This window comes from Bos mutus, chromosome 13, assembly GCF_027580195.1.
Source record: "Bos mutus isolate GX-2022 chromosome 13, NWIPB_WYAK_1.1, whole genome shotgun sequence".
NCBI lineage: Eukaryota > Metazoa > Chordata > Mammalia > Artiodactyla > Bovidae > Bos > Bos mutus.
In genome coordinates this window covers 69,577,418-69,603,533 of record NC_091629.1, presented here as the reverse complement: position 1 = coordinate 69,603,533, position 26,116 = coordinate 69,577,418, and the positions used below count along the sequence as shown (strand labels likewise).

Here is a 26,116-nt window from a genome sequence, read left to right as displayed (position 1 = left end):
TGACTGGCAAGTTTATAGGTTTTATGTATAACTTGTATTTGACAAGTAGTACTATTTAAGTTCTGTGAAGTAGTTTCTGTCACCGCTACAATTAGATGTGTTAATGTTCCTTGGGAGATTCCTTTATAAAAGCATGTTACTACTGAGAGTCTATAACCTAATTTCCACTTGGACTCCAGGCTTAGAGAGAATAGAGGGGAGATGAGGAAATCTTTATGCATTGTTAAAATTACCTCTGTAAGAAATATTGGAATAGAACATGGGAAAGTGTGGAGAATGATAAAATTCTGAAATAATTAGGCTTTTTGGGGTCATCAGCTTTGGCGTTAGTGGTAGCGGCTGAGGAGTGAAGGGATTCATGAACTCAATCATGAGACAAAGGAATTGAAGTGTGAGTAAATGAGCCGTCCTTGGGTGTGTGTTGCTGGTCTAGAGAGCACAGTCTGGACCGACTTGGGGCCCCTTTCTAATGGACTGTGGACACCAGGGTCAGAGCTGCCTGGGGCTGGCTATTCACAGTCTGCGCACCCTTCTTGGCTCATTTGCTGATCTGTGGGCAGCGGTCCAGAGGCACAAACAGTGCCTGGTTTCAAACTCGCTCTCCGAGGCGGCAGCTCATGGCCATCCGACTCCTCGGCAGGGTGCTGACTTGCAACACAGGATCAGGTTGGGGCAGCAGCAGCAGCAGCAGCTGGATGCCAGGGCGACTCAGACAGCAGGCAGACAGGTCTCAGGGAACCCTACCTGAATTCGCCAGCAGCCTATTCATGGGAAGCCAGCAACCAAGGGGACATTTTGTTCTGATCTGTCAAAACTATCTCCCTGCATATTTCCACATCATTATCAGTGAATGCAAATTTTGAGGCTGGACAGATTTTGGTGAAATAGACCAAGGTCAAAATTTGACACAAGAAGGAAGCCAAGCAATTGCAGCATCGCACTTCTTACCATAGTTTCCCAGAGGGAGTCATCAGGGTGAATTGATCTTCTGATAACCTGGGGCACGACATAGGTCTTGGGATCCCACTCAGTTTTATGCAGAGGTTTTCCTGCCTAAGGGTCCATAGACTTGGTGTGAAATGAGAGATACCAGATTCATCCAGAAAATGCATAGGAGTTGAGAGAGTCGATTAATGGCTAGATTTGCTGATCCTTATTAATTTTCTCATTTCAAGGAAATGGCTTAAGGAAAGAGGAATGGAGGGGCACCGAGAGGGAGATGAGGGCTATGATTTCAGCTGTGAGCGCTAATGAAATGGGGAGTCAATGAGGCAGAGAGGGGTGGAGGGCTGCTGCAGACAGCAGCGGCAGCCACAGCCAGGAAGGCTTTTTCCCTTTCCATGGACCTGTAGACTGATGGGAGCAGCATCAGAGAGCCTGGGAAAGAGCAAAAAGCTCAAAGGGCACCCCGCAAGGCCATCGGGATGTAAAACAATGCCATGCTGGAGAATAAGTGAGAGCTGGCCAGTCTCTTTAAAATGTGCTCTTTCCCAGCTCTTCTCAGCATCTACTCATCTAGTAGCCACATGCTGGAGGCTGATAAGAGAGCAGTCCCTGGTCCCGGAGATAAGCTTTGTGTTGACTTTTGTCTCTGCTCTCCCCATTGCCTACCTTTATCTTGTTTTGTCCAGGCTGGCCTGAGAGTCTGTCACATCCCCAGGCTTCAGACAGGTGTCCAGTAAGTGGCGAAGTCGTTTTAATAAGAAGCTGCTTCCAGAATTGTTAATCTTGCAGGATTTTGGCTGCAAAACAACATCACAGATTTATAGATAGGCTTGTGTGGAGCAGGACAGGGAAATGGAAGTCTAATGAGATCTTTACAATCACATTTTAAATAATAGCCTCAGGAGTGTTGGGGTGTCAACCCCTTTAGAGAGTTTTAGAGAAATCCAGAAGTTAATTAGATAAGCCTGACTGAGGGACTGATCAATCCGTTGAATATACCTTCATGTATCTTGTGGACAAGACAGGGATGTTGGCTGTATTTAGCTTTATTTTTAATTGCAACTGTGAAGGATCTCTGTTGTGTAGAATCAAATATTTGGACAGAAAAGAATAGACAAGAATTACATTTGTTCATTACATTTGTTCATACCAGCTTTAGACAGTCATCGCCTTTTGAATTCAGGGTAAATCACTCAACAGAGTGTCCTATTTTCTCATTTTTGCCTTGTCTTCTCTGATCATCAGCCATTTGTCACTGATATTATATGGATGTTGGCATGCCTGGCAGATGTCATGGTATATGACTGATTCCCAGCACAATTTAATGGAAAAGGGTTTTTTAGCAGCACAAGTGTAAACAAGAAGTGGCCTATTTTTGAGTAGCTTGGGATTGTCCCAGCATTTGAATCTGCAAATATATTGAAAGAATGCTAGAAAATAAACTAGTATCCACACTGCAAACCAAATTTATTATCTTTTTATAGGGTATGGTTAAAGAAAGATCTTTAGCATGTGTTCTAAGAAATATCACAACACCAAACAGTCTGTCTTGTTAAAGGAAATGCTCCTTTGCTATGTGTGTGTGTGTGTGAGAGAGAGAGAGATGGGTTTCTGAGTATGGATTTCGTATTACTGAAGGCTCTTTCAAGATTCTTCATCTAGAGAAATCATGGATTTCAGAGGCATTCATTTTCACTGGACTCACCTTGATTCTGGTGTTCCATCTAATTCAGGACATCCAAGGTATTTCAATCAACTTTCTACTGGACTGGATATGGTTGGATTAGCAGCAGACTGGCTGACATCAACAGCAAACACTAACATGTAAGTAGCTAAATATGTTTTTGTGTAATCCAGGGTAATTATTAATGACATTTCATAATATTTATTCTACCTCTTATGTAAAAAAAGAAATCTCTCTCTCTTTTTTTTAAGTAGCCCCTAGAACAGTGAGACAAACTTCAGAAGAGTATGGGTATTCACTCTTGCTTAAAAGAAAATAGTCCTGATCTCTTTTTCACACAATCAAAGTTATGCATCATGTTTTAAATACAAAAAGACACTTTGGGGGCATACTGGATGTATTATTGCATGTAATAGGAGAGAGAAATGGTACTAGATGTTGTCTTTTAGATAGTGTTAGAATGTTACCCTGCAATGTATTAATTCACTATGATAAATGACCCTTGTGCATGAAGCCAATCACTGAAGCTCTTGACTTATGAATGTAGGAAACAGAGCAAACCTTTTTTGTCTGCTTAACGCTATACTTGTAACATTTGTGAAAGTAGGGTTTGAACAAGGAAACTGTTCTGTAGATATTGTCATGATGAATCATTCCATTGAGTGACAGACATAAAATGTGGCCATTACGATGTTTCAGGTTCACCTATGAAATTGCTCCAGTATTTGTGCTTTTGGAATATGTCACGCTAAAGAAAATGAGAGAAATCATTGGCTGGCCTGGGGGCTCTGGCGATGGGATATTTTCTCCTGGTAAATGATATTTTAATATTTCTTCATATTTTTCTTCTGGTTTGTCATGCCTTATTATAAACATCAGTTCAGTTCAGTCACTCAGTCATGTCCGACCCTTTGCGACCCCGTGGACTGCAGCAAGCCAGGCTTCCCTGTCCATCACTAACTCCCGGAGCTTGCTCAAACTCATGACCATTGAGTCGGTGATGTCATCCAACCATCTCATCTTCTGTTGTCCCCTTCTCCTCCTGCCTTCAATGTTTCCCAGCATCAGGGTCTATTCTAATGAGTCAGTTCTTCGCATCAGGTGCCCAAAGTATTGGAGCTTCAGCTTCAGCATCAGTCCTTCCAATGAATATTCAGGATTGAGTTCCTTTACAATGGACTGCTTTGATCTCCTTGCAGTCCAAGGGACTCTCAAGAGTCTTCTCCAACACCACAGGCTCAAAAACATCAACTCTTCGGTGCTCAGCTTTCACTTTATTATGAACATAGGAATGATTAAATATCTAGCCTGTGTTTCTGCTTAGGTTAAATAGACCAGGGGTCCCCAGCCTTTTTGGCACCAGGGACCAGTTTTGTGGAGGACAATTTTTCCATGCACCCTTCATGGGGGATGGTCTGGGGATGATTCAAGCACATGACATTTATTGTGCACTTTATTTCTATTATTATGATGTCAGCTCCACCTCAGATCATCAGGCATTAGATCCCGGAGATTGGGATTAAGTACATGTGACCACTGACCATGCATCCAAGTCAACTACCCCATGCTTGAATATTATTTTTTTGTGTATTTAGAAAGAGGATAATCAGCAATGATATTAACCCATACTTCTACTGCAATCCTACATACAGGATGCATGGATTGTGTGGAACAAAGGAATAAAGATTCCTAATAAGTGAATTAGGGAATAAGGTATTGTACTTTCCCAAGCATCATGAAAGGAGAAGGGTACCGTCACTGAATAAAGCATTCTCTGATTGAGGGAAAATAAAAGGTACAGTTTACTTAACAGAGCCTCCGTACACCATCCCTTTCAAGGAACAAGCAGGGAAGCTGATTCACACAATTTTTAAGTAGGACGGAAAGTGCCTGGAAGACAGTTTCTTAGTGCTAAAAGAAAAGGGTGATGATTTCTTTCAGAGGTTTCCCATTCTTTTTTTTTTTTCCTTTATGATGTCATTTAGTCCTTCCCACTCTGCCTTTTTATCACCAGCCATTGTATTCTAAGCTCCATTATATATACTTCTTCCAGCCACAAAAGTCAGCCTGGGACAGAAAGTCCTGCTTTGGGTTCCAGGTCTGTGTATGTGACCTTGGTTTGACACAGAGAAGAACTAGAAGCTGGGAAGTCAGTGGGAAGAGAGAGAGCTACTGACCTGTGGAAAAGAAACCTGGCACACAGACCGTCACCTCCTCAGCAGCAGGAGATGGGGGTCATCAGAATGGGCATCACTGGCCCTGGAGCTTGGTACCCGGAGACTGGCCCTGCTGGGGAGGCCAGAGCCACACCTGCCATCGTGTCAGGCAGAGCAAAGGCTAAGTCGTGATTCCTCTTTAGCAAATCTGCAAAGGCAGGGGGATCACAAAGGAGAGAGAAAATGAAATGAAAAGACAGAAAAGACATGATGATGAGTAACAGTGGCCTCAAGGCCAAGTCTTAAATTCAGCAACTTTATCTACATATAGCTATCTATAAATAGCTCAGATCGGCTATTTCATTTTCTGTTTTTAAAGAGATAGTATGTTTTCAGGTGCTGAAGGAAAATGTGTTAGTTAAATGAAAGGGAAAATTTGCCTTAAAAAAAAAATCATTGTACACCAGCTGTGATGAAAATTTTAGGCTAGTTTCAATTTGTAGGGAACTTAATATTTAGTGCCCTTGGAAAACCATCCCCGACTGAGGGAAGTTTGTTAGCATTAACTGGAACTGATGTTTTAAGGTGTTTTTCATGAGGAACTAGGTGAAGTTCAGAGATGAATGTCGTTTCTACCTTTATTCTGCCTACTCTTGTACGAGTGGCTGTGTGACTGAGCTGTCCCCAGGGAGCCAGGAGCTCCTTGGGCTCTGTGTTCATGGTTCCCAGTAATGGGAAGAGAACAGCTGTTCCTGTGGACCTGGAAAAGATGACTAAGTGGAGTTGGACCAGGCCTAACCTACCTGGCTGGTCTTGGAACACACCTGTCCCAGAAAATATACACCCAGAGAAAGACTCCTCTTTGGTAGTTCTGCTAAGCCAGGTATGGACTAAGGGCTGCCACCCCCATCAATGATGGGGAATGATCAGGTAGAGAAGACTTAAGCTCAATCCTGAGACTCCTTCCTTGGATCCTGAAGATCCATGAGCTCTGAGTTCCCAAGATGGAAGCCAAAGATGCCAGCCTACGGGGTAAGGAAGACACTGGAAAATCAGGAGGGAACTGAAGAAAATGTCATTAGCAACCTGTTTCTGCTCTGCTTTCTACAATGCATTACAGAGAGGAAATGGACCATAGCATCCTCAGTTTCTAATAGATGGCTTTCTGGGTAGGATCCAGCCTTATTCCTGGGAGAAAGGGTCTATGACTTAAGGGGTGAACATAGGGGAAATCATACATCTATGTGCTTGAGATCTGACAGTCCCATTGCCTGGAACTAGACATGGAGAGTTAGGTCCATGGCTTGAATACTCAGCTCAGCCAAATTTCTCTACACCTCCATCTATAACATCCAGTGGCGTCATGCTTCATGGAAAGTTCTTTGAAACGGACCGAAAAAAAAATATGTGCAGCCTAATGGTTGAGAGTCATGTTTTATTTGGTGGAAATTTTTAGGACTTAAGCCTAGGAGGCAGCATCTCAAAGTAACCCTCCTCTGAGAAGTTGAGGGGAGGAGCCAGGATATACAGAAGTTTTGCAATGAAGGGCTGGTAGTCTGAATGTCCAAAGATGATTGTTAATTAAAGGAAGCCAGCTATTCCAAATTAAGGAATTTAGTGCTTTTCTATGAATGGGAAGATATAAGAGTTTGGACTCACTGAAATCATTCCTTTCATATGCATCTCAGTCATCTGGAGCCAGTATCCTGGGTTTTCACATCCTGACCTTCCTTGGGGCAGATCACAGATCACAGGTATTCTTCTTCCTGAGTGCCCTTGAGGCTCACCAGCTCACTTTGGAGGGCTGCACTCACTGATGATTGTGATATCCTTGTTTATGGACATGGCAGGAAATACTCCATTCCTCAGAGACTTTCAGAAGAAATCTGTTTATGGGATGTCACCTTCACCTGGGAGTCAGAGGGAACTGGAGAATGCCACTGCTCAGCACGTCCTGAAGGGCTGAGGGGGAGAAGGGAAAGCTTGGCCTAGTCACAAACCTGTTCCTGTCTAACAGGATTCTCAGAATGTTTGGGGCTTGTTGTTGCATCCTTTCTTGGAAGATTTTTGGGAGATAAGAGCATGTAGGGCTTATGCATCTGCCCTCTTGCCTGTGTTACACAGTGTAGTCTGCTCTGTCCAGAGACCCAGAAGCCTCTTTATCCCTCCTGGGGCTGCCAAACCTTTAAATGGAGAATGACTGAGCTGTGAGATGAAGCGTGGGAGGCTGCACCCTGGATCATTGTCCTGGGAGGCCCACTTTCTTTGTGTCCTTTTTCTCCTGTTTTCTTTCCTTTTTCTTCCTCCCTCCTTTCTTCCCAGCCTCTCTGAAAATAACGAGGGCAGCAATTCTTAGTGGGGATTTATTTTGTCCCCAGGGGACATTTGGCAATGTCCGGAGATATTTTTGGTTGTCACAATTTATTTGGGAGTGGGAAGCATGTAATGCTCATGACATCTGGTGGGTAGAGGGTAGGGATGCCCAGGAAAGCCCCATCACATGGAACTGTCCAGCCCGAAAGCTGGTACCATGCCCGGCAGCATCCTACCCAGTCAGCCTTTTAGACAAGGTGTCAGCTCAGAGCCGGCCTGACCTGGATTCTATTTATCCCATGTCTCTAGGGTCCAGAAGCAGTAGGAATTGCCCTCGTTCTGACTGATGATAGAGCCAGGCTCTGGGTGACGCCTGCTTTGTGCCAGGTTGCCTGCTTGAGTCAGACCCCAAGGCTCACTAGGCAGAGATCATCACCATACCTGGGCCATCCAGCTTGGTACAGAGAACCCTCCTGCTCCACAGCCACCTGAAGGGAAAGGAACTGAGAGAACTCACATGATGGCAGAGCCCAGGCGTACCCTGCTTTGGGTTGGGGAGGGGGGGTCATTGTGTTTCACTCCTCATCATATTCTCACAACTCCCACATCAGCATATTCATTTGCTTTCACAACTTTCTGTCTTCTATCTGGTTAACAAAAATCCTAAACTATCCAGCAATCCTGGGGAGAAGCTCACTTTGCTTATCAAGTGAGACTACTTATAAGACACTAATTCTATGGTATGAAATCCTTGACAGTCTTAGGATGGCACATGAAAAGTAGTTCAACATGGATTTAACATTCCCCTTGTGTGTCTTCCTAATTATGAAATTGTAGCCATTAAAATTATATTGCAATGATGTCATTAAGAGGGAAGAGCCATCTGAGGGGAATTAACAGATGAGTATGATGAGATGGGCTTGGATGTTTATCATTCTATAAGGATTGTTAACAGTCCACAATATTAATAGCAACTGATCTTTCTCAGCTCAGATAAAAGGCACTGCATGAGCTGAAATGAAATGTCCTCTCCATGAGGACATACATAGGATTTTCACAAATCTAATGCTGAATGACCTACTCTTAAGCCGAGAAGGAAGTCAACTTTTTAAGTTCTTAAAGGCCTTTTCAAACGGCTCCTAGTAAGAGCAGAGTCCACTGCAGTTCGCACCCTGCCCCACCACCCCCAAGCCCCCAGAGACAGACGTGGACTTGGAGGGCTGGGATCCATCCTGGGATTGGGCCGAATACTCCTTTGGACCCTCTCAGCAATGCCTTTGAATTTGAGGGTTCAATTCAAAGCACAGCCAGTAAGACGGTTTTCTCCTGTGTCCAAGGAGGACTCTAGGTCAGTGGAATTAATGTTGCTTGCTTGTGACATAATGTTAACGATGACTAGAAAAGGTAACTGTTGTTTCTCTGCCCTCTAGGTGGCGCTATATCCAACATGTACGCCATGCTGATTGCGCGCTTTAAAATGTTCCCGGAAGTCAAGGAGAAAGGAATGGCTGCGGTCCCCAGGCTCATTGCCTTCACGTCTGAGCATGTAGGTGTTCAACGTCCTTTCCAAGTTTAAGGTTATATTCCGTAAAACCTGAGTTGAAGGAGTGGTATTTGGAAATACTTTACCCCACGATTTCTCTTTCCAGAAGATGCCTCTTGGGAGAGGATGAAGGGGAGAGGTCAGGTGGGTGGTACAGTGCGGGGAGTTCCTTTCTCTTTGAAATTCAGGAAGATGCTCAAAGTGAAAGCGGTTTGCTTTCAACCCATGGTCCTATACTTTGTAATAAGGTTATGTGTTGGGGAAACAGGAGGAGGAGAGAGGGCAGAGTAACTGAACTCATATGGATCATCAGTGCTTTGCAGTACAGAACTCAAAACTGCCAAGTATCCTGTTGATACAGGCTTTCTGTTAGAAAATTCTGACCAGATATTCTACCCTCTTGGTTCCTTGGAAGTCAGTGAATACAATTCACAACCACTCCACTAAAAATGGAATTAAAGGAAATTAATGATTTATTTTAATACATTATCCTTAGCATCTTGTGTTCAGTCATGTTTTAGCATGTTAAATGCCCTTCCTCAATTTATAGGCATCAAATTTAGCAGAGAAGAGGACAGCCTGAAATCACCTGATGTTTTCTTTTCCTATTGCTGCTGGAACAAATTACCACAAAATTTGTGGCTTAAAACCACATGAATTCAGTATCTTACAGTTCTGGAGGCCAGAAATCTGTAGTGGGTCAGGTAGGGCTGCGTTCCTTCTGAAGACTGTAGGAGAGAATCCATTTCCTTGCCTTTAGAATTTCCAGAGGCTGCCTGCCTACCTTGGGTCATGGCCACTTCTTCCATCTTCAAAAGCAGCAACAGCAGATCCTCAAATCCCCCATCCCCATCCCCAGCCTCTGCTGCCATCACTCCACCTCCTTCTCTAGCTCTGACTCTCCTGTTTTCCTCTTTTCTTGTGATTATACTTTGATAACACAGGATAATCTTTCATCTCAAGATCCTTCATTTAATCACGTCTTCAAAGTCCCTACTGCTGTGTAAAGTTACATATTCACAGATTTAAAGGATTAGGATATGGTCGTCTTTGTGGAGGAGCACAGTACTCAGCCCACAAAGCCTGATTCCCCACCACGACATAGCTCTCATTTCTCAGCTTCTCCAAGGGTAGAAAACCAGAATGCAATTTGTCTTCCAGTGACTGTTTCCTTAAAGTGAATTTGGATCCCTCAGTAGTTACATGTTACTGTATTCTCAGGCTCGAAACACCCAGGTGATCTTATATTGGAGTCTTCCTCTTTGGGTTTCCTTGCTGTTTCCACATCTGAAATGAGGTTGACGTGTTAGCATGTTCATTGTGCTCTCTGGTTTCTGCACAAGTTTCTTGGGCTCAGGTTAGATGTAAGTTCATTTAACATTGCTCAGAAAGTTCAGTCATGTGACCTGAGGATAATTTAATGTACCTTAGTTCCTCGATATTGCCAACTTGTGGTCTCTCTCTTCTCCATTTTCCAAGGAAAGAAAGGTGATTTAGAAAGAAATGATTCTACAACAGCCATTCAATTCTTTACCTCCTTCTAGTATTTCTATCTGTGCCCATAATTATGGAGCAAGATTTGAAAATTATGAACCTAAAATACCAATTGTCTCTAATTCAATAATTATTTTGACAGATAAGCTATTCTTCTAATGTACAAGACCTTAAATCTTGTTGTTATTGACCATTTCTAACTTCCAATAGATACATGTTCATTTAATTCAAAAGCAACCTTGTGGGCCAGGCAGAACAGGGGTTGTTCTCAGCATTTTTTTTTTTTTAATGAAGAGGGTATAGTTAGCTAGAGAGATAGAGCCAGGATTAAATAAATTTCCTGACTCCCAGACCAGTGAGGGCCCTGCCCAAACCACCAGCATAGAAACTAGATTAAAAAATACAACAACAGTTTTATAAACTACAGCTCATCAATTGCTTTACATTTTATACCTTCCCAAGTCAGATTTCCACCAAGAACTTTTTTCTTAACATGCTGTTACTGCTGCTGCCAAGTCACTTCAGTCATGTCCGACTCTGTGTGACCCCATAGACGGAAGCCCACCAGGCTCCCCCGTCCCTGGGATTCTCCAGGCAAGAACACTGGAGTGCGTTGCCATTTCCTCCTCCAATGCATGAAAGTGAAAAGTGAAAGTGAAGTCGCTCAGTCGTGTCCGACCCTCAGCGACCCCATGGACTGCAGCCTTCCAGGCTCCTCCGTCCATGGGATTTTCCAGGCAGAAGTACTGGAGCGGGGTGCCATTCCCTTCTTAACATGAGGCGATGCTAAACTGTTTCTTCTCCATCCCTCCCCAGCCTAAAATATCTTTCATAATACCCATTGGTTGGGCTGGAAGGGACTTTTAGAGCTTGATTTAAAGAACTCCAGTGTCTCCTGGAGCACTTGATCCAAACTGTTCTGGACATTTGTTGTTGTTCAGTTGCTAAGTTGTGTCTGACTCTTTGTGATCCCATAACTGCAGCAAGCCATGCTTCCTGTCCTTCGCTGTCTCCCAGAGTTTGCTCAAACTCATGCTCAGATGGTAAAGAGTCTGCCTGCAAGGCAGGAGTCCTGGGTTCGATCCCTCAGTCGGGAAGGTCCCCTGGAGAAGGGAATGGCTACCCACTCCAGTATTCTTGCCTGGAGAATTCCATGGATAGAGAAGCCTGGTAAGAGTTGGACCCAACTGAGAGAATAACACTTTGACATTCTGGACATATGAGCCCTTAAAAGTGAGTCCTGCCCTTGAAGCTTCAAGTTAAGGGGTAGCATAACCCCCATGTCTAGCTGACTCTGGGCTCCAGACCTCAGGGCCATTCCATCCATTCATCCTTTTGTACTGCTCCTTCCAACTTCAGGCCATGCCGGATCTTTCCTTAGTCTTAATGGATTTTGCAATCACTGTCTCAACCAGCTCCAGAAATAGACCTTCACAGGCTGAATAAAGAAAATTACCAAATCAGGTCTCAGCATACCCTTTCCACAAGCTAGTTTCCATCTCTGCATGGAGGTTTCTCTCCTGAATCCTTTGACCTGCAGGGAGACTGGAAGGGGTGTGGGGCGGGGTGCTGTGTGGGTCAGATGGGGAAAGGAGTGGCCAGTGGCTGAGGCATGAACTGCCTCCATTATTGTCTCTTGTTATGCTCCTAGAGAATTCCCAAGTCACAGGACTTTGGGAGAATGAAATGAGAGTCAAACACTTTCATCAGTGCCTGGGATATAAGAAGTGAAGTCGCTCAGTCATGTCCGACTCTTTGCGATGTGACCCCATGGACTGTACCCCACCAGGCTCCTCCATCCATGGAATTTTCTAGGCAAGAGTACTGGAGTGGATTGCCATTTCCTTCTCCAGGGGATCTTCCTGACCCAGGGATCGAACCGGGGTCTCCTGCATTGCGGGCAGACACTTTACCATCTGAGCCACCAGGGAATCCCAATGGGATGTAGGAAGCTCTACATAAATATTCAGTTCATTTCAGTCGCTCAGTCATGTCCAACTCTTTGCAACCTCATGAATTGCAGCCCGCCAGGCCTTCCTGTCCATCACCAACTCCCAGAGTTCACTCAAACTCACGTCCATCGAGTTGGTGATACCATCCAGCCATCTCATCCTCTGTCGTCCGCTTCTCCTCCTGCCCCCAATCCCTCCCAGCATCAGAGTCTTTTCCAATAAGTCAACTCTTCGCATGAGGTGGCCAAAGTACTGGAGTTTCAGCTTTAGCATCATTCCTTCCAAAGAAATCCCAGGGCTGATCTCCTTCAGAATGGACTGGTTGGATCTCCTTGCAGTCCAGGGGACTCTCAAGAGTCTTCTCCAACACCACAGTTCAAAAGCATCAATTCTTCGGCGGTCAGCTTTCTTCACAGTCCAACTCTCACATCCATACATGACCACAGGAAAAACCATAGCCTTGACTAGACAAACCTTTGTTGGCAAAGTAATGTCTCTGCTTTTCAATATGCTATCTAGGTTGGCCATAACATAAATATAGGTAACTTGAAAAAAACCACCAGCACCTTGTTTTATGGATGAAGAAGTCAGGCCCCAGAGATGGAAGATATTTTCCCCAAGCTTTCACACCCAGGCAATGGCAGCATCTGCTCTAGAGCCTCAGTTTTCTAACAATTCTAGCACTGTGCTTTCGGCTCCTAGGCTGGCTGACCAGAGAGCCACACTAGCTGGCTGTTCTACATTCACTGGAAGCAGCTTTCATCAAATCCTATTTTCTTCATGTTGGTTATTCTGACGTTAATATAATTTCCTGATCTATTGAACTGACCTGGTTACTGTCCTTTCTTCTGTTCTGAGCAGGGAGTTGATAACTGGACATGGTTAGTGCCATAGAGATGAAAATCGTGTTGAGAAACTGCCATCCTCCAGCATCCAGAGAGAAACTTCACATGTTCATAAGGCAGAGGGTCATCTGTTGTTTTCTAGAAGACACTCCACTCCCTCTCTGCCACGTTCTGCAAAGCTACCCATCACTTCTCTGGCCACAAAAACAGACTAGAACTTTCCCTAGCTGATGAGGAGGGCAAGCTGGTTTTGTTTGTTCAAAACGAACTGTTCTTGAAATTCACCTAACATTAAAGCAAACAAATAGTATGGCGATAAATCACTGAGTTGAAACGAGATAGTGTTAAGTTATGAGTTGGGAGTTCCAAGATTATTTTTCTCTGAAATATAGAATCACAAAATTGGAAATGATCTTAAAGATTATCTGGTTCAGTATTCATCCTTTGCTGGAATCTCATCAAACTCAGTGACAGAAGAGCCCAGAAAAAATTAACCTGATGAATTTTAGGTCCTTTCTTGAAAGCAGGTTTAGAGGGAACCTAAGATCACAGCTTGGTAATTCATCTCTCTCTCTCTAAATCTTTTGAAAGTCCCAACCATGAGCTTAATTCCAGATTCCTCTTATTTCCTCATGTGACATAAGCTCTTCCAGAAATAGCTTCAATGAAGCAGCATAATCACATCTAGGAAAAATGTTCCTTATAATCACAGCAGACGCTGAGATCTTTCAGATAAATCACCATAACCAACTCATTCCACTTGTCACATGCCAGGTCCAGGGCAGGTCGGCGTCTCCTGGAATCATCACCGGTGTTCTGCTGAGACGCCTCATGACCTCAGCCCACTTCCATGGGGGTGATTATTCTCATAATTGCTTTAGAAAGATGATTTTCAGATAGCAATACTTTTTGAGAGAGTTTCAATGACAATAGATGTCTTTTGTGTTAAAAAATGAATGGTGTATTGAAGTAATTGTTTGGCTCTGTAAAATTCAATTTAAATTTTAGAAAGAATGTAATTCTAAATTATTCAATGTGTATGAATAATAAGGCTATAACAACTTCTTGTTGACAATGAACTATCCATATGTTCCTTAACAACTTATTCTTTTAATCTAATAATAATGTAAGTCCTCTAACAAAAGTAATGATAAGTTCTAGAAAATAAAGAATTGGGGAAATATAAAAGCAAAACCAAAATACGAATGGTGACCTAGGCAGCTTGGAAAAAGCTCCCATGTTATGCTCCTCATTAGGCAGAAACACTAACTGACCTTTCAGTATGTGAACTAGTGAACCAAATTCAGGTCACTCGGCACCCCCTGCTCCACCTCTGTGCTCCTCCCTCCTTTTCCTCATACGGTGCTTGTCACCCCTGTGCCATCTTCTCTTCTACCCAATCCCCTCAAAACCTCCTCTTCAGAAAGAACCTGAGAGTCATGTCAGTTCAGTTCAGTCACTTAATCATGTCCAACTCTTTGCGACCCCATGGACTGCAGCATGCCAGGCTTCCCTGTCCATCATGTAAATGATTGTAAAATCTAAGTGTTGCCTCTCATGGGGACATTTTCACTGCAATAGGAGAGGCAGAATGAGGCAGAAAAGCAGAAACCCAGCCATTGGGCATTGAGATGTTTTCTTTATTCCTTCCTCTACTCACTCAGTGCTGCTGGATGCCAGACACTGGGGAGACAGGGGTGAACAGAACAGACCCAGTGTCGGCTCTCAAGGAGCCAGCATTGTGCTGTCAGAGAGGAGAAGAGGATGGTGACCCCTCCTGGTGCCCCTGAGTCACATTCCTCATCTGATGGGTGACTCTCCCTTGCTCCAAGTGCCAGGTCAGGAGTCACTGGATAGACCTGTTTTTCTTCAGGTTAGTGGATAAAGCTCATAAGCTTTGGGGTGGACTAGAAATGATGACAGGGCCTGCTCTACCCCTCCCAGGAGATTACTTAGTTCATTTCTTCCTCATCTGTAAAATGAAGATTACAATACCCAGTTCATGTAGTTGTTGGGAAGACGAGATGGGCTAATACAGTGCCTGGCCTTTAGTAAACACTCCACCAATGTCAACCAACACTGCTCTTGTAACCAAGCACCCACTGATGTCCCTATAGGTAGAGAGCTGAGCGCCTCCGGGGGGCAAGTTGAGGGCATATCTGGGGGTCAGTTATTTTCTTAAGATGGTACTTCTTCCCTGGTGGCTTCCCTGGTGGCTTAGATGGTAAAGAATCTGCCTGCAATGTGGGAGACCTCGGTTCAATCCCAGGGTTGGGAAAATACCCTGGAGAAGGGAATGGCAACTCACTCTAGTATTCTTGTCTGGAGAATCCAAGACAGAGGATCCTGGAGGGCTATGGTCCATGGCGTTAAAGAGTCAGACATGACTGAGTGACTAACACTTTTACTTTCCCCCCAAACACCCAAGCAGTACTCAAGTAGTCACAGCTTTGAGATAGTTTGGATTCTCTGTTGTTGCTTGTATGATTTGGGGAGGTTTTTTTTTTTTTTTCCACATGCTCCAATTTGGCATATGCTTATTTTATAACGTAAAGTGAATTGACATTAGTTTTGTTTGAAGGTTTTGAAATTCTGCTCAAGTTACTCAGGGATATCTCAGGGTGGTATTACATTAGGTGATAGGCTGGAGAATTGGAAGGACCACAATTTTGTGAGCATCTATCAATGCTGGGCGACCTGTGGGCCCTTCCCATTCAATACCTATGCTTCTCACACCAACCCTCAAGGTAAGAATTCATCCTTGCAGCCGAACAAATGATGACTCAATGAGAGAGTAACTTACCTAACTAGAGCCAGGTCATTTTATCTCAAGGAACTGCTTTCTTTTTTTTTCTTTAATTTTTTTTATTGAAGTATAGTTGATTTGCAGTTATATAGTTGTTGTGTTAATTTCTGCTATACAGAAAAGCAATTCAGTTATACACATATATACATTGTTTTTTCATTTCCTTTTCCATTATGGTTTATCACAGGATATTGAATAGTTCCCTGTGCTACACAGTAGAACCTGTTGTTTATCCATTCCTATATATTATCATTTGCATCTACCAATTCCAAGCTTCCAATCCATCCCGCCCCACCTTTTTTCTGTGTCTGTGAATCTGTTTCTGTTTCATAGATAACTTCACTTGTGTCATATTTTCGATTCCACATATAAGGGATATCATATGGTATTTGTATTTCTCTGTCTGACTTACTTCACTTAGTATGATAATCTCTAGTTTCATCCATGTTGCTGCAAATGGCATTATTTCATTCTTTTTTATGGCTAATGTTCTGTTATATACATATGTACCACATCTTCTTTATCCATTCATCTGTTGATGGACATTTAGGTTCTTTCCATGCCAGATGACCTCTTTTTATTACACATTTTCATTCCACTCTTCTCAGGATCCTAAAATCAGGGAAATAATTGCTTTCATGTGGCTGGATACATGCTTGGTGCTGGTGTTCACGTTTGTCACCACACACCACCATTGGGTCTACTTAATCCTGGTACACACCATTCATTTCTTTTAAAACATACTTAAGGGCACAGACTCGCAGTGGGGTAACCTTATAGCTTTGGGTGCAAATAATAAGGTGGCAGCTGTACAGAAATGCCTCGTGTGCAGATCATGTCACCTCTGACTCACATGGAGTCTCTAAGAACATGGTGGGAGATCCCCTCCCCTCCACCAAATTGTGATAATCAGAAACCAGTGAGCTTGTACTCTGGGCTCCCACAGTACAAGCTCCTTTGTCCATCAGATGCTTTCCAAAACTGGGTGCTCTTTTAGTCCATTTGATGAGCAGAAGCAGGAGCAAGAGCGACCAGCTTGTCTGAGATGGTATAGGAGGCAAACGAGGGGGGTCAGGAAGGGGTGTGGAGTAGCAGGAGGACAGGGAAGGACTGCTGGTTCACTGACTGGCGGTGGGGGCAGGGGCTTCAGGGCAAGAGGAAGGGCTGAAGGAGCAGATTCCAGCTCAGTCATAGGCTAGGCTGGGCTTCAAGGTTTCCTTGCTGGGCATCTGTGATGTGTAAGGATGCATAATTCATCCACCTCTGTTCTGTGTGCCTACACACACACACACACGCACACAGACCCCATTCACTCCTCTCACAAATGGAAAGGCTATATTGGTAATAAAGGATCAAATCCAAGGATGACTGGTAGACCTTCCAGCTGAGAGATAAAGCTCTCTCTAGATACCTGCTTCCCAAGCTCCTCAGCCTTCAGGATGCTGTGCTCTGCTCTGGTTTATCAACAAGGGGTTCTGTTCAACATGGTGCCAAGGAGTAAAGATGTTTCTCTTGGTATTCTCACAGGCTCAGGGCATCCTTCCATTTAAGCTGTCCTTACTGTTTCTTCCTCACTAGGTAGTCTCTTTTTTTTTCCCTCTCAAGTTCCTTCTTTCTTAGGTCACTGGTTATTTGTGGATGATGTTGTTGTTGTTTAGTGCAAAGTCATATCTCTTTTGCAACCCCATGGGCTGTAGCATGCTAGGCTCCTCTGTCCATGGGATTTCCCAGGCAAGAATCCTGGAGTGGGTTGCCATTTTTCCTTCTCCTGGGATCTTCCCAACCCAGGGATGTAACTTGTGTCTCCTGCGTTGGCAGGTGGATTCTTTACCCCTGAGTCACCAGGAAAGTCCCCTATTTGTAGATAGCATTTAGCTATTTCCCTGTTCCCTCTCCTGAAAATGGAAGTGGACTTAGTGTTTGGTACCCAACTTTCTTTTTCATGCCTTTGTTCCCTCTCTTGAAGCTTCCTATTTCGGTGTGTGTTTTTCCTTTAAATGTGTGGCATTCGGTACAGTGATCAATGATCCTCGGTAATTGCCCCTCACTTGAGAATCCCCATTCTTCCTCATTAAAGACCAGACAAGGCTACTTCCTCTCATTGACCGGTGCATCAGATCTCTTATTTATCCTCAGTGTGCCATTTAGCTGTTTAGTGCTGTCCAAGTTCAAGAGAGGAAAAAAAACCCAGAAACCAGTGAATCACTGATGGTATACGTTTATGGTGCTACTACTAAGTCGTGTCGGACTCTTTGTGACCCCATGGATTGTAGTCCACCAGGCTTCCTAGTCCATGGGATTTCCCAGGCAAGAATGCTGGGGTGGATTGCCCTTTCCTTCTCCAGGGGATCTTCCCAACCCAGGGGTAGAACCCGCATTTTCTGCACTGGCAAGCAGTTCTTCACCAGTGAGTCACTTGGGAAGCCCAGAAGTTTATCGTACACACACCAATAAGACACCTTGCAAAGCACAAGCAACGAGGCTCAGAGATGGTTGTTACAGAGCAGCTTATATAACGTGGAGGCACTGACGGTTGATTCCTCACAGCGCTTGGTTACAATATTAAAATTTTCTGAAGTGAAAGGGAGTTGGTTCACGGTTCCCACCTATAAATGGGGGAAAGTGAAAAGTGAAAGTCACTCAGTCATGTCCAACTCTTTTCGACCCCATGGGCTGTAGCCTGCCAGGCTCCTCTGTCTATTGAATTCTCCAGGCCAGAATACTGGAGTGGGTAGCCTTTCTCTTCTCCAGGGGATCTTTCCAATCCAGGATCAAACCCAGGTCTCTCACATTGCCTGTGGATTCTTCACCATCTGAGCCACCAGGGAAGCCCAAAGAATAGTGGAGTGGGTAGCCGTTCCCTTCTCCAGTGGCTTTCCTGACCCAGGAACCGAACTGGAGTCTCCTGCATTGCAGGCAGATTCTTTACCAGCTGAGCTACCAGGGAAGCCCCTATAAATGGGGAGAATGATTTAAGTCTCATGATTTTCAGAGGCATCCTTGAAAAGAGACCCGTCAAGTGAGCCTCACTTGTCTTGCAAAATCAGATAAATTGATCTTTGCTTGTCTGACTACCCTGGTTTTGTCTGCTCAGGGAATTTTCAAGTCTCTGTTTGTGTTGGGTTTTAACAGTGCTTACAAGCTCATTCACTGAGGGGCCTAATTTGGGGTGTGTGTGCTTGCTCAGCAGGGCAGCTGGCACCTCCATTTTGTGCCTCCTTGGTAGGAACAGACTTAGTGCCATTTTCCCCTGGGTGTCTTCTTTGGGGGTCACCCAGGGATCCAGTAACTACGTAAGAGAGAACATTCCTTTTCTTTTCTTTTCTTGGTGGGGAAGCCGTGCTTCTTTCCAAATACAATGAAACTTTCTTAGTTCCCAGGTATCTTGGTAATGGTTGTCCACGTTGTCTTCCTGAGCTTGTAAAATTAACTAGGGACTCCTCATCACTACTCTTAACTGCACTGGGCTTTTTAAAACTCCTCTATTCAACACCTCATTTATTGGTTTCTAGTATTTGCTGCTGTTATAAATGTGATTTCTTCTTGCTTATTAGCCACACCCCCTAGAAGTATGTGTGTTAGCAGTTCCTAGGCTGCACATTTGAGAATTCGGAGAAGTCCAAAGCATACATTGGAGGAGAACACACTCTGGAGCCATCAATTAAAATTCAAGGCAGCCACCCTTTGCAGATGTAAATTGAGGAAACAGCTCTCCTTTTGGACAGCTTAATGACCTGTATTTAATAGTAGGAGGCTGCTCGCAGATGCAGTACAGCTGGGCAAAGTTGGATCCTCGCTGCTCTTCAGAATGCACAGTGATTACAGCCATTGAAATGATTCAGATTCTTAGCCAGAATCCATAACCAAAATCACAAAGATTCCGCTCATCAGGGTGGCCTTTCCACTTGCACTGTTTGCCCAAGCCAGTGACTGATGCCTCCATCCTGATAACACCCTGGGCTGGATGGTCGTCTCCACCACAGATAGACCCTCCAATGAGATTGGGATGAAAGAGTGCTGGGTTTCAGGCCAACTTCTCTTCCTTGACGGCACATAATTTCACTGGACTTGAAAAAAAGTGAATGTAATTTGAGTAGCAAAATGTAAGTCTGGGAGCCATACAATACACAGCTGCTGGAGGCAGTGGCTGTGTTCTGATGCCTTGTGTGTGAGATTGGCACGGATTACTGTGTGTTGTTTACTCATTCAGTCATGTCCAGTTCTTTTGCAACTCCATGGACTATAGCCCTCCAGGCTCCTCTGTCCATGGGATTTTTCAGGCAAGAATACTAGAATGGGTTGCCATTTCATTCCTAGAGGATCTTCCTAACCTAGGGATTGAACCTGTGTCTCTGGCTTGGCAGGTGGATTCTTTACCACTAAACCACCTAGCAGGTTTTTTTTTTTTTAATAATTTCCAGGATCTTGTTATCTTCATGCAAAAGCCCAGGTGAATTCAACAACAACAAAATCCAAACAGTCCCCTTCAAAAATGGGCAAAGAGCCTGTATAGACATTTCTCCAAAGAAATGTGCCAATGGCCAGTAAGTCCATGAAATGATGTTTGACATGACTAATGATTAGGTAAATAAGAAGCAAAATCATAATGAAGTATCACCCCACACCTATCAGAATGACTGTTACCAGAAAACAGAAAACAACAACCATTGCCAAGGGTGTGGAGACTCGAACTGTTGTGCACTGCCAGTGAGAAAGGAAAATGCTGCTGCTAAGGAAACAGTATGGCAGTTCCTCAGAAGCAGAATTACCTTATGATCCAGCATTTCCACTTCTGCGTATATACCCAAAAGAATGAAAAGCAAAACTCAAGGAGATAATTGTCCATCCATGTTCATAGCAGCATTATTCACAAGACCAAAGGGTGGAAGCAACCCAAGTGTTTATTGACAGATGAATGAAAAACTAAAGTGTTGTGTGTACATAAGATAAATATGCAACGTGCACTCAGTTGCTCAGTCGTGTCTGACTCTTTGTGGCCCTGTGGACTGTAGCCCACCAGGTTCCTCTGTCCATGGGACTTTCCATGCAAGAGTATTAGAGCGGGTTGTCATTTCCTACCCCAGGAGATCTTCCCAACCCAGGGATCAAACCCGCATCTCTTGCTCTTCTTGTATTGGAGGCAGATTCTTCACCACTGCGCCACCTTGGAAGTCCAAAATGAATGTGATTTGACATTAAAAAGGGAGGAAATTCTGACACATGCTACAACATGGATGAACCTTGAGGCTATTATGCTAATGAAATAAGCCAGTCACACACACAAAATAATTACCCTATGGTTCCGCTGACATGAGGTATTAAAGTAGTCAAATTCATCAAGATAGAAAGTAGAATGGTAAGAGCAAGCCCTCCAGGAGACTGTGACATATCCCGAAGTTTGGGAACCACTGCTTGAGAGAAGGGTGGACCATCCAGCATGAAGGAGCCTCTGTTCTCCTGTGCTGTGCGTGTTCAGGTCAAGTTGAGTGCTTCTCGCTAAGGGGGTTCCATTGGCAAATAAATGTAAGAAACATAGCAAAACAGATCTACCTTGGATATCTGCTGCGTGTGTTTTCCTATTAAAGGCTCTGACAAGTCCTATACTAGGGAGATTTAATTCATCTTGTTTAACCGGAAAAAGTGAAAAGTGGAAGTGTTAAAGTCGCTCAGTTGTATCCAGTTCTTTGTGACGCTGTGGATTATAGCCTGCCAGGTTCCTCTGTCCATGGGATTTTTCAGGCAAGAATACTGGAGTGGGTTGCCATGCCCTTCTCCAGGGGATCTTCCTGACCCAGGGATGAACTTGGGTCCCCTGCATTGCAGGCAGATTCTTTACCATCTGAGCCAGCCACCAGGGATGCTTCCACAAATTCTTGAATGAAGAATACATTATCACTGTGGTGATACCTGATAGTCTTTTTGCTAGGAGTCTTCAAAAAATGGGGAGCTGCTGTTTAATGGATACAGAGTGTCAGTCTTTACAAGATGATAAAGAGCTCAGGAGATAGATGGTAGTGATGGTTGCTCAACAATGTGAATATATTTAATGCCATTGGCCTAGAGACTTAAAATGGTTAAGATGATAAATTTCATGTTATGTGCCTTTCACCACAATTAAAAAAAATAAAAGGTTAAATGAAGGATTCCATCTTTTCTCAGCAATTCAGGCTTTGGAGGGACATGTCAGAAATAAAAGGAAAAAAGAAAACAGCCAAGGAAAAGGATCTTGACTTTATTTTCAACTAATTACAAACGTGGTTTCTTTTACAGAGCCATTTTTCTCTCAAGAAGGGAGCTGCAGCCTTGGGCATTGGAACAGACAGTGTGATTCTGATTAAATGTGATGAAAGGTGAGCATGAATCTGCAACCCTTGTTGGTTAGCAGTTTGCAGTTTGTATACATATGCCTTAAAAGTCTGAAAACAGGTGATGACCTGTAGGGCACAAACCTGCCTCCTTGCCAGCTGCTGATCTTCGCTGTTTCTTTTCCCCTCTTGCTTGGAGTCCTGGGACGTGGTTCCTCAGTGACGCAGAGGCATTCACAGGCTTTTACTGAATCCATACCTTTGCTGAATCAACCAGAATTTTCTGCACCGAGAAGGTGCAGAAGGACATTTATCATCTGGGCACTTAAGCAGCAGCCAACGGGTTGAGAACTGATTTATGGAGGTGTCATTCCTCCAGGCACCACAGATTGTGTGAACTTGATGGAGTGATTACAGGAGGGGGACAGTTTAGGGAGCAGAAGGTAAATAAGGCCTCCAGCAACTCATCAGCTCACAGCCTGAGCCAAAGAGGTCTCTTAGGAAAACTCCCTGTCTTAATCTGGTACCCAAATTTCATAGGTAATCTGGATAAAGGTGAGGTTAAAATGTAAGAAAAATAAATTTAGTCTTAAAAGGATTGAATAAGAAATTCCACTAAATTAAAAGGAAGCCACTCAATTCACCATTTGTTTATTCATATGAATTTATTAGAGAGATATTTATGATCACTTACCATGTCACTAGGTTCTAGAAAAGCATAAGGCATAATCCTAGTTCCCTGGCTGTATATGACCCAAGTAGGGAGATGGCCTGTGGGCAGAAGGAGGGTGGGGTGACCTGGGGAGGAGCAGTGGAAATGAAGCGCTGGAATTGACTGGAATTACTGACTGACCCGGGGGAGGGTGTGTGCAAGTTGACAGGTGAGAGGAGAGGGAACACCAGGCTTCCCAGCTAAGTCCATGCGGTGCTATTCTCTAAGCCAGGAACCATCCCCCCACCACCCTGAAGTGGAGATACTGAGTTCGTAGAGCTTATGAGACGTCCAAGTGAGGGTGTCAGGGTATCCAACAGAAGCATCAGCCTGGAGGTCAGAAGATGTGTGATGGGAGCTGTGCAGAGTGGGCCTGGGCGAGAGTCAGGGGAACCCATGTGTCAGGGACATGCAGAGCGGAGCAGCTGCCATGCAGACTGAGGAGGGCCAGCCAGAGCTGTTGGAGGAGAATCAGGACCCAGGGCTGTGAGAGTGTTTCTAGAAGTGGTTGAAAGCTGAAAGGATTAGTCGCTCAGTCGTGTCCAACTCATTGTGACCCCATGGACTGTAGCCCACCAGGCTCTGCTGTCTATGGAGTTCTCCAGGCAAGAATACTGGAGTGGGTTGCCGTTTCCTTCTCCAGGGGATCTTCCCGACCCAGGAACTGAACCTAGGTCTCCTGTATTGTACACAGATTACCGTTTGAGCCACCAGGGAAGCCTGTGGAGTGGGTGCAGCATCAGATGCCAGCAATAGATGAAATGAGGGTCAACAGCTGCCTCTCAGCTTTCCTTATAAGAAGGTGGCTGATGAGTTTGGCAGGAGCAGTTTCAATAGAGGGTTGAGACTGGAAGGCAGTTTGCAGTGGGTTCAAGGGTAAGCAGAGAGGAGGAAATGGAGAAAAAAGCCAGATGTTTCCAGAGGTTGAGCCATGAAGGGGAGGAAGCAGGGTGGAAGCTGGACAGAGTCCAGCGTGGTGTGGTTTGGGTTGTTTTGAGGAAGGGGGCTTAAAGAAAAGAAAGTGTGAAAGAAAATGGAAGTCGCTCAGTTGTGCCTGACTCTTTGCGACCCCATGGACTGTAGCCCGCCAGGCTCCTCTGTCCATGGGATTCTCCAGGCAAAAGTACTGGAGTGGTTTGCCATTCCCTTCTCCAGGGGATCTTCCTGACCCAGGGATTGAACCCAGATCTCCCACATTGCAGGCAGATTTGCGGGCAGATTCTTTACTGTTTGAGCTACCCAGGAAGCCCAAGGGGGCTTAAGACATATTTAACTGCGCAGGGAAGAGTCTGCTAGAGATGAAGTGTGAATTATATGGGGAAAAAATGGAAAAAATAGCCAAGGTTTAATTTCCTCTGTGAGTTCCTTATTCTTTTGGCTGAAATTATGTAGGAACTGCCTCTGAGGAGCTCACAAGCAATCTGAAATCATCTTACGTTATAAAACAGGAAGGAGACAGAGAGGAGAGAGCAGGAGTAGTGATGGAAGGGCAGGGGAAAGGTTTAGGGAGGAGGGCTGGTGAGGAGGGGAAGGGGCCAGCTGCTAGTGGATTTCAGTTCAGATACCCTCAGCATTAGAAAAGTTCTTAGACATTTACTCATCCAGCTTTTTTTTTAACTTTGTAGTTTTTTGAATAATTTCAACCAAAGAAAAATTGCAACGATAGTAACAAGAACTCTCACATACTCTACACCCAAATTCACCAGTCACTAGCATTCTGATATGCTTGCTTTACCATTCTGTTTCTTTCTGTGGATGGAATTTAATATTAATATTACGTATTGAACATAATGAATATTACAGTATTTTTTAGTTGCTAAAGCATATCCTACGCTTTGCGACCCCATGGACAGTCGCCTGCCAGGCTCCTCGCTCCAGTGGGATTTCCCAGGCAAGAATACGGAGTGGGTTGCCATTTCCTTTTCCAGGGGATCTTCCCGACCTAGGGATAAGACCCATGTCTCCTGCATTGGCAGGTGGATTCTTTACCACTGAGCCATCAGGAAATCATTACAATATTACATACATTAATATATGTATATTATAGATATAATTTTTTCTGAATCACTTGAGAATTCCTTGCAGACATCATTTCCCTTTATCCATTAATGTGTCAGTGTGTGTTTTTGTTTGTTTGTTGGCCATGGCATGCAGCATGTGGGATCTCATTTCCCTGACCAGGGATCGAACCCATGACTCCTTCTGTGGAAGCAGAGTTTTAACAACTGGATCAACAGGGAAGTCTAGTTCAATGTGCATTTTTTTTATAACAAAGATATTAATTTACCTAATCATAGTCCAGTTACCAAAATCAGGAAACTTGACATTGACACAGACTAATCTTTAATCTATCCGCCCTATTCAGATTTCATCAGTTGTCCCAATCCTATCCTTTCAGTTCAGTTCAGTCACTCAGTTGTGTCCAACTCTTTGCCACCCCATGGACTGCAGCACGCCAGGCATTGCTGTCCTTCACCATCTCCCGGAGTTTGTGCAAACTCATGTCCATCGAGTCAGTGATGCCATCCAAATATCTCATCCTCTATTGTCGACTTAGAGCTATTTTTTTTTTCCTGTGCAGGTTCACAGGTGACACTTAGTTTTCACCTTTTTAGTCCCCTTTAATCTGGAACTTGTCCTCATCCTTCCATTGTTTATCATGACATTGATATTTTGATGAGTGTAGATCATTTATTTTGCAGAATATTTCTTAATTTGGGTTTATTTGACATTTCCTTATGATTAGATTCAGGCAATGCATTTTGGGCAGGAATTCCAGGAAGGTCTCTCCACTGTAAAATGACTGTTCTCTACTTTGCTGCTGCTGCTAAGTCACTTCAGTCATGTCTGACTCTGTGTGACCCCATAGACAGAAGCCCACCAGGCTCCCCCGTCCCTGGGATTCTCCAGGCAAGAACACTGGAGTGGGTTGCCATTTCAGGGGATGCTTTGAGACTATATATAAATACTATGTCCCTCCTAAAACATTCATTCACTAGTTTAGCATCCATTGATGATGCTAAAAGAAGGAAGAATTTCCTTTTTCTCTCTTTTTCCATCTCTCTTGCTCTCTGTCTGTCTGTCTATCTGTCTGTCTCTATTATATGTTATCAGTATGGACTTTCAGGTACTTTTAGAAAATTCTCTCCAGCATTCTCTTCCACTTTCTTTGATTTCTCCATTTCTTGCTCCTCCCTTCAGGGTTCCCTTTAACTTACCTAAATTATTAGTAAATTGCTATTAAACCTCACAGGAAATATGTCTGACCAATATACATGATACCCTGTTGGCCTTGGACCAAAAAAGTCGTCAACCTTTCAGCCCCCTTGTAACACAGTAGTAAGTCTCTTGTAGAGTTAGC

General features: G+C 44.0%; 1 protein-coding gene across 1 annotated transcript in view; it reads left to right on the top strand.

Annotated features, from left to right (window-relative positions):
* The window catches only part of GAD2 (glutamate decarboxylase 2), a 61,527-nt gene that overhangs the window by 4,311 nt on the left and 31,100 nt on the right, over positions 1 to 26,116 (top strand). Inside the window, exons 5-8 of the mRNA XM_005908806.2 lie at positions 2,679 to 2,769; positions 3,329 to 3,441; positions 8,529 to 8,644; positions 22,009 to 22,088. Of these exons, the coding sequence (XP_005908868.1) occupies positions 2,679 to 2,769; positions 3,329 to 3,441; positions 8,529 to 8,644; positions 22,009 to 22,088 (400 nt within the window). The remainder of the gene's footprint in view (positions 1 to 2,678; positions 2,770 to 3,328; positions 3,442 to 8,528; positions 8,645 to 22,008; positions 22,089 to 26,116) is intronic.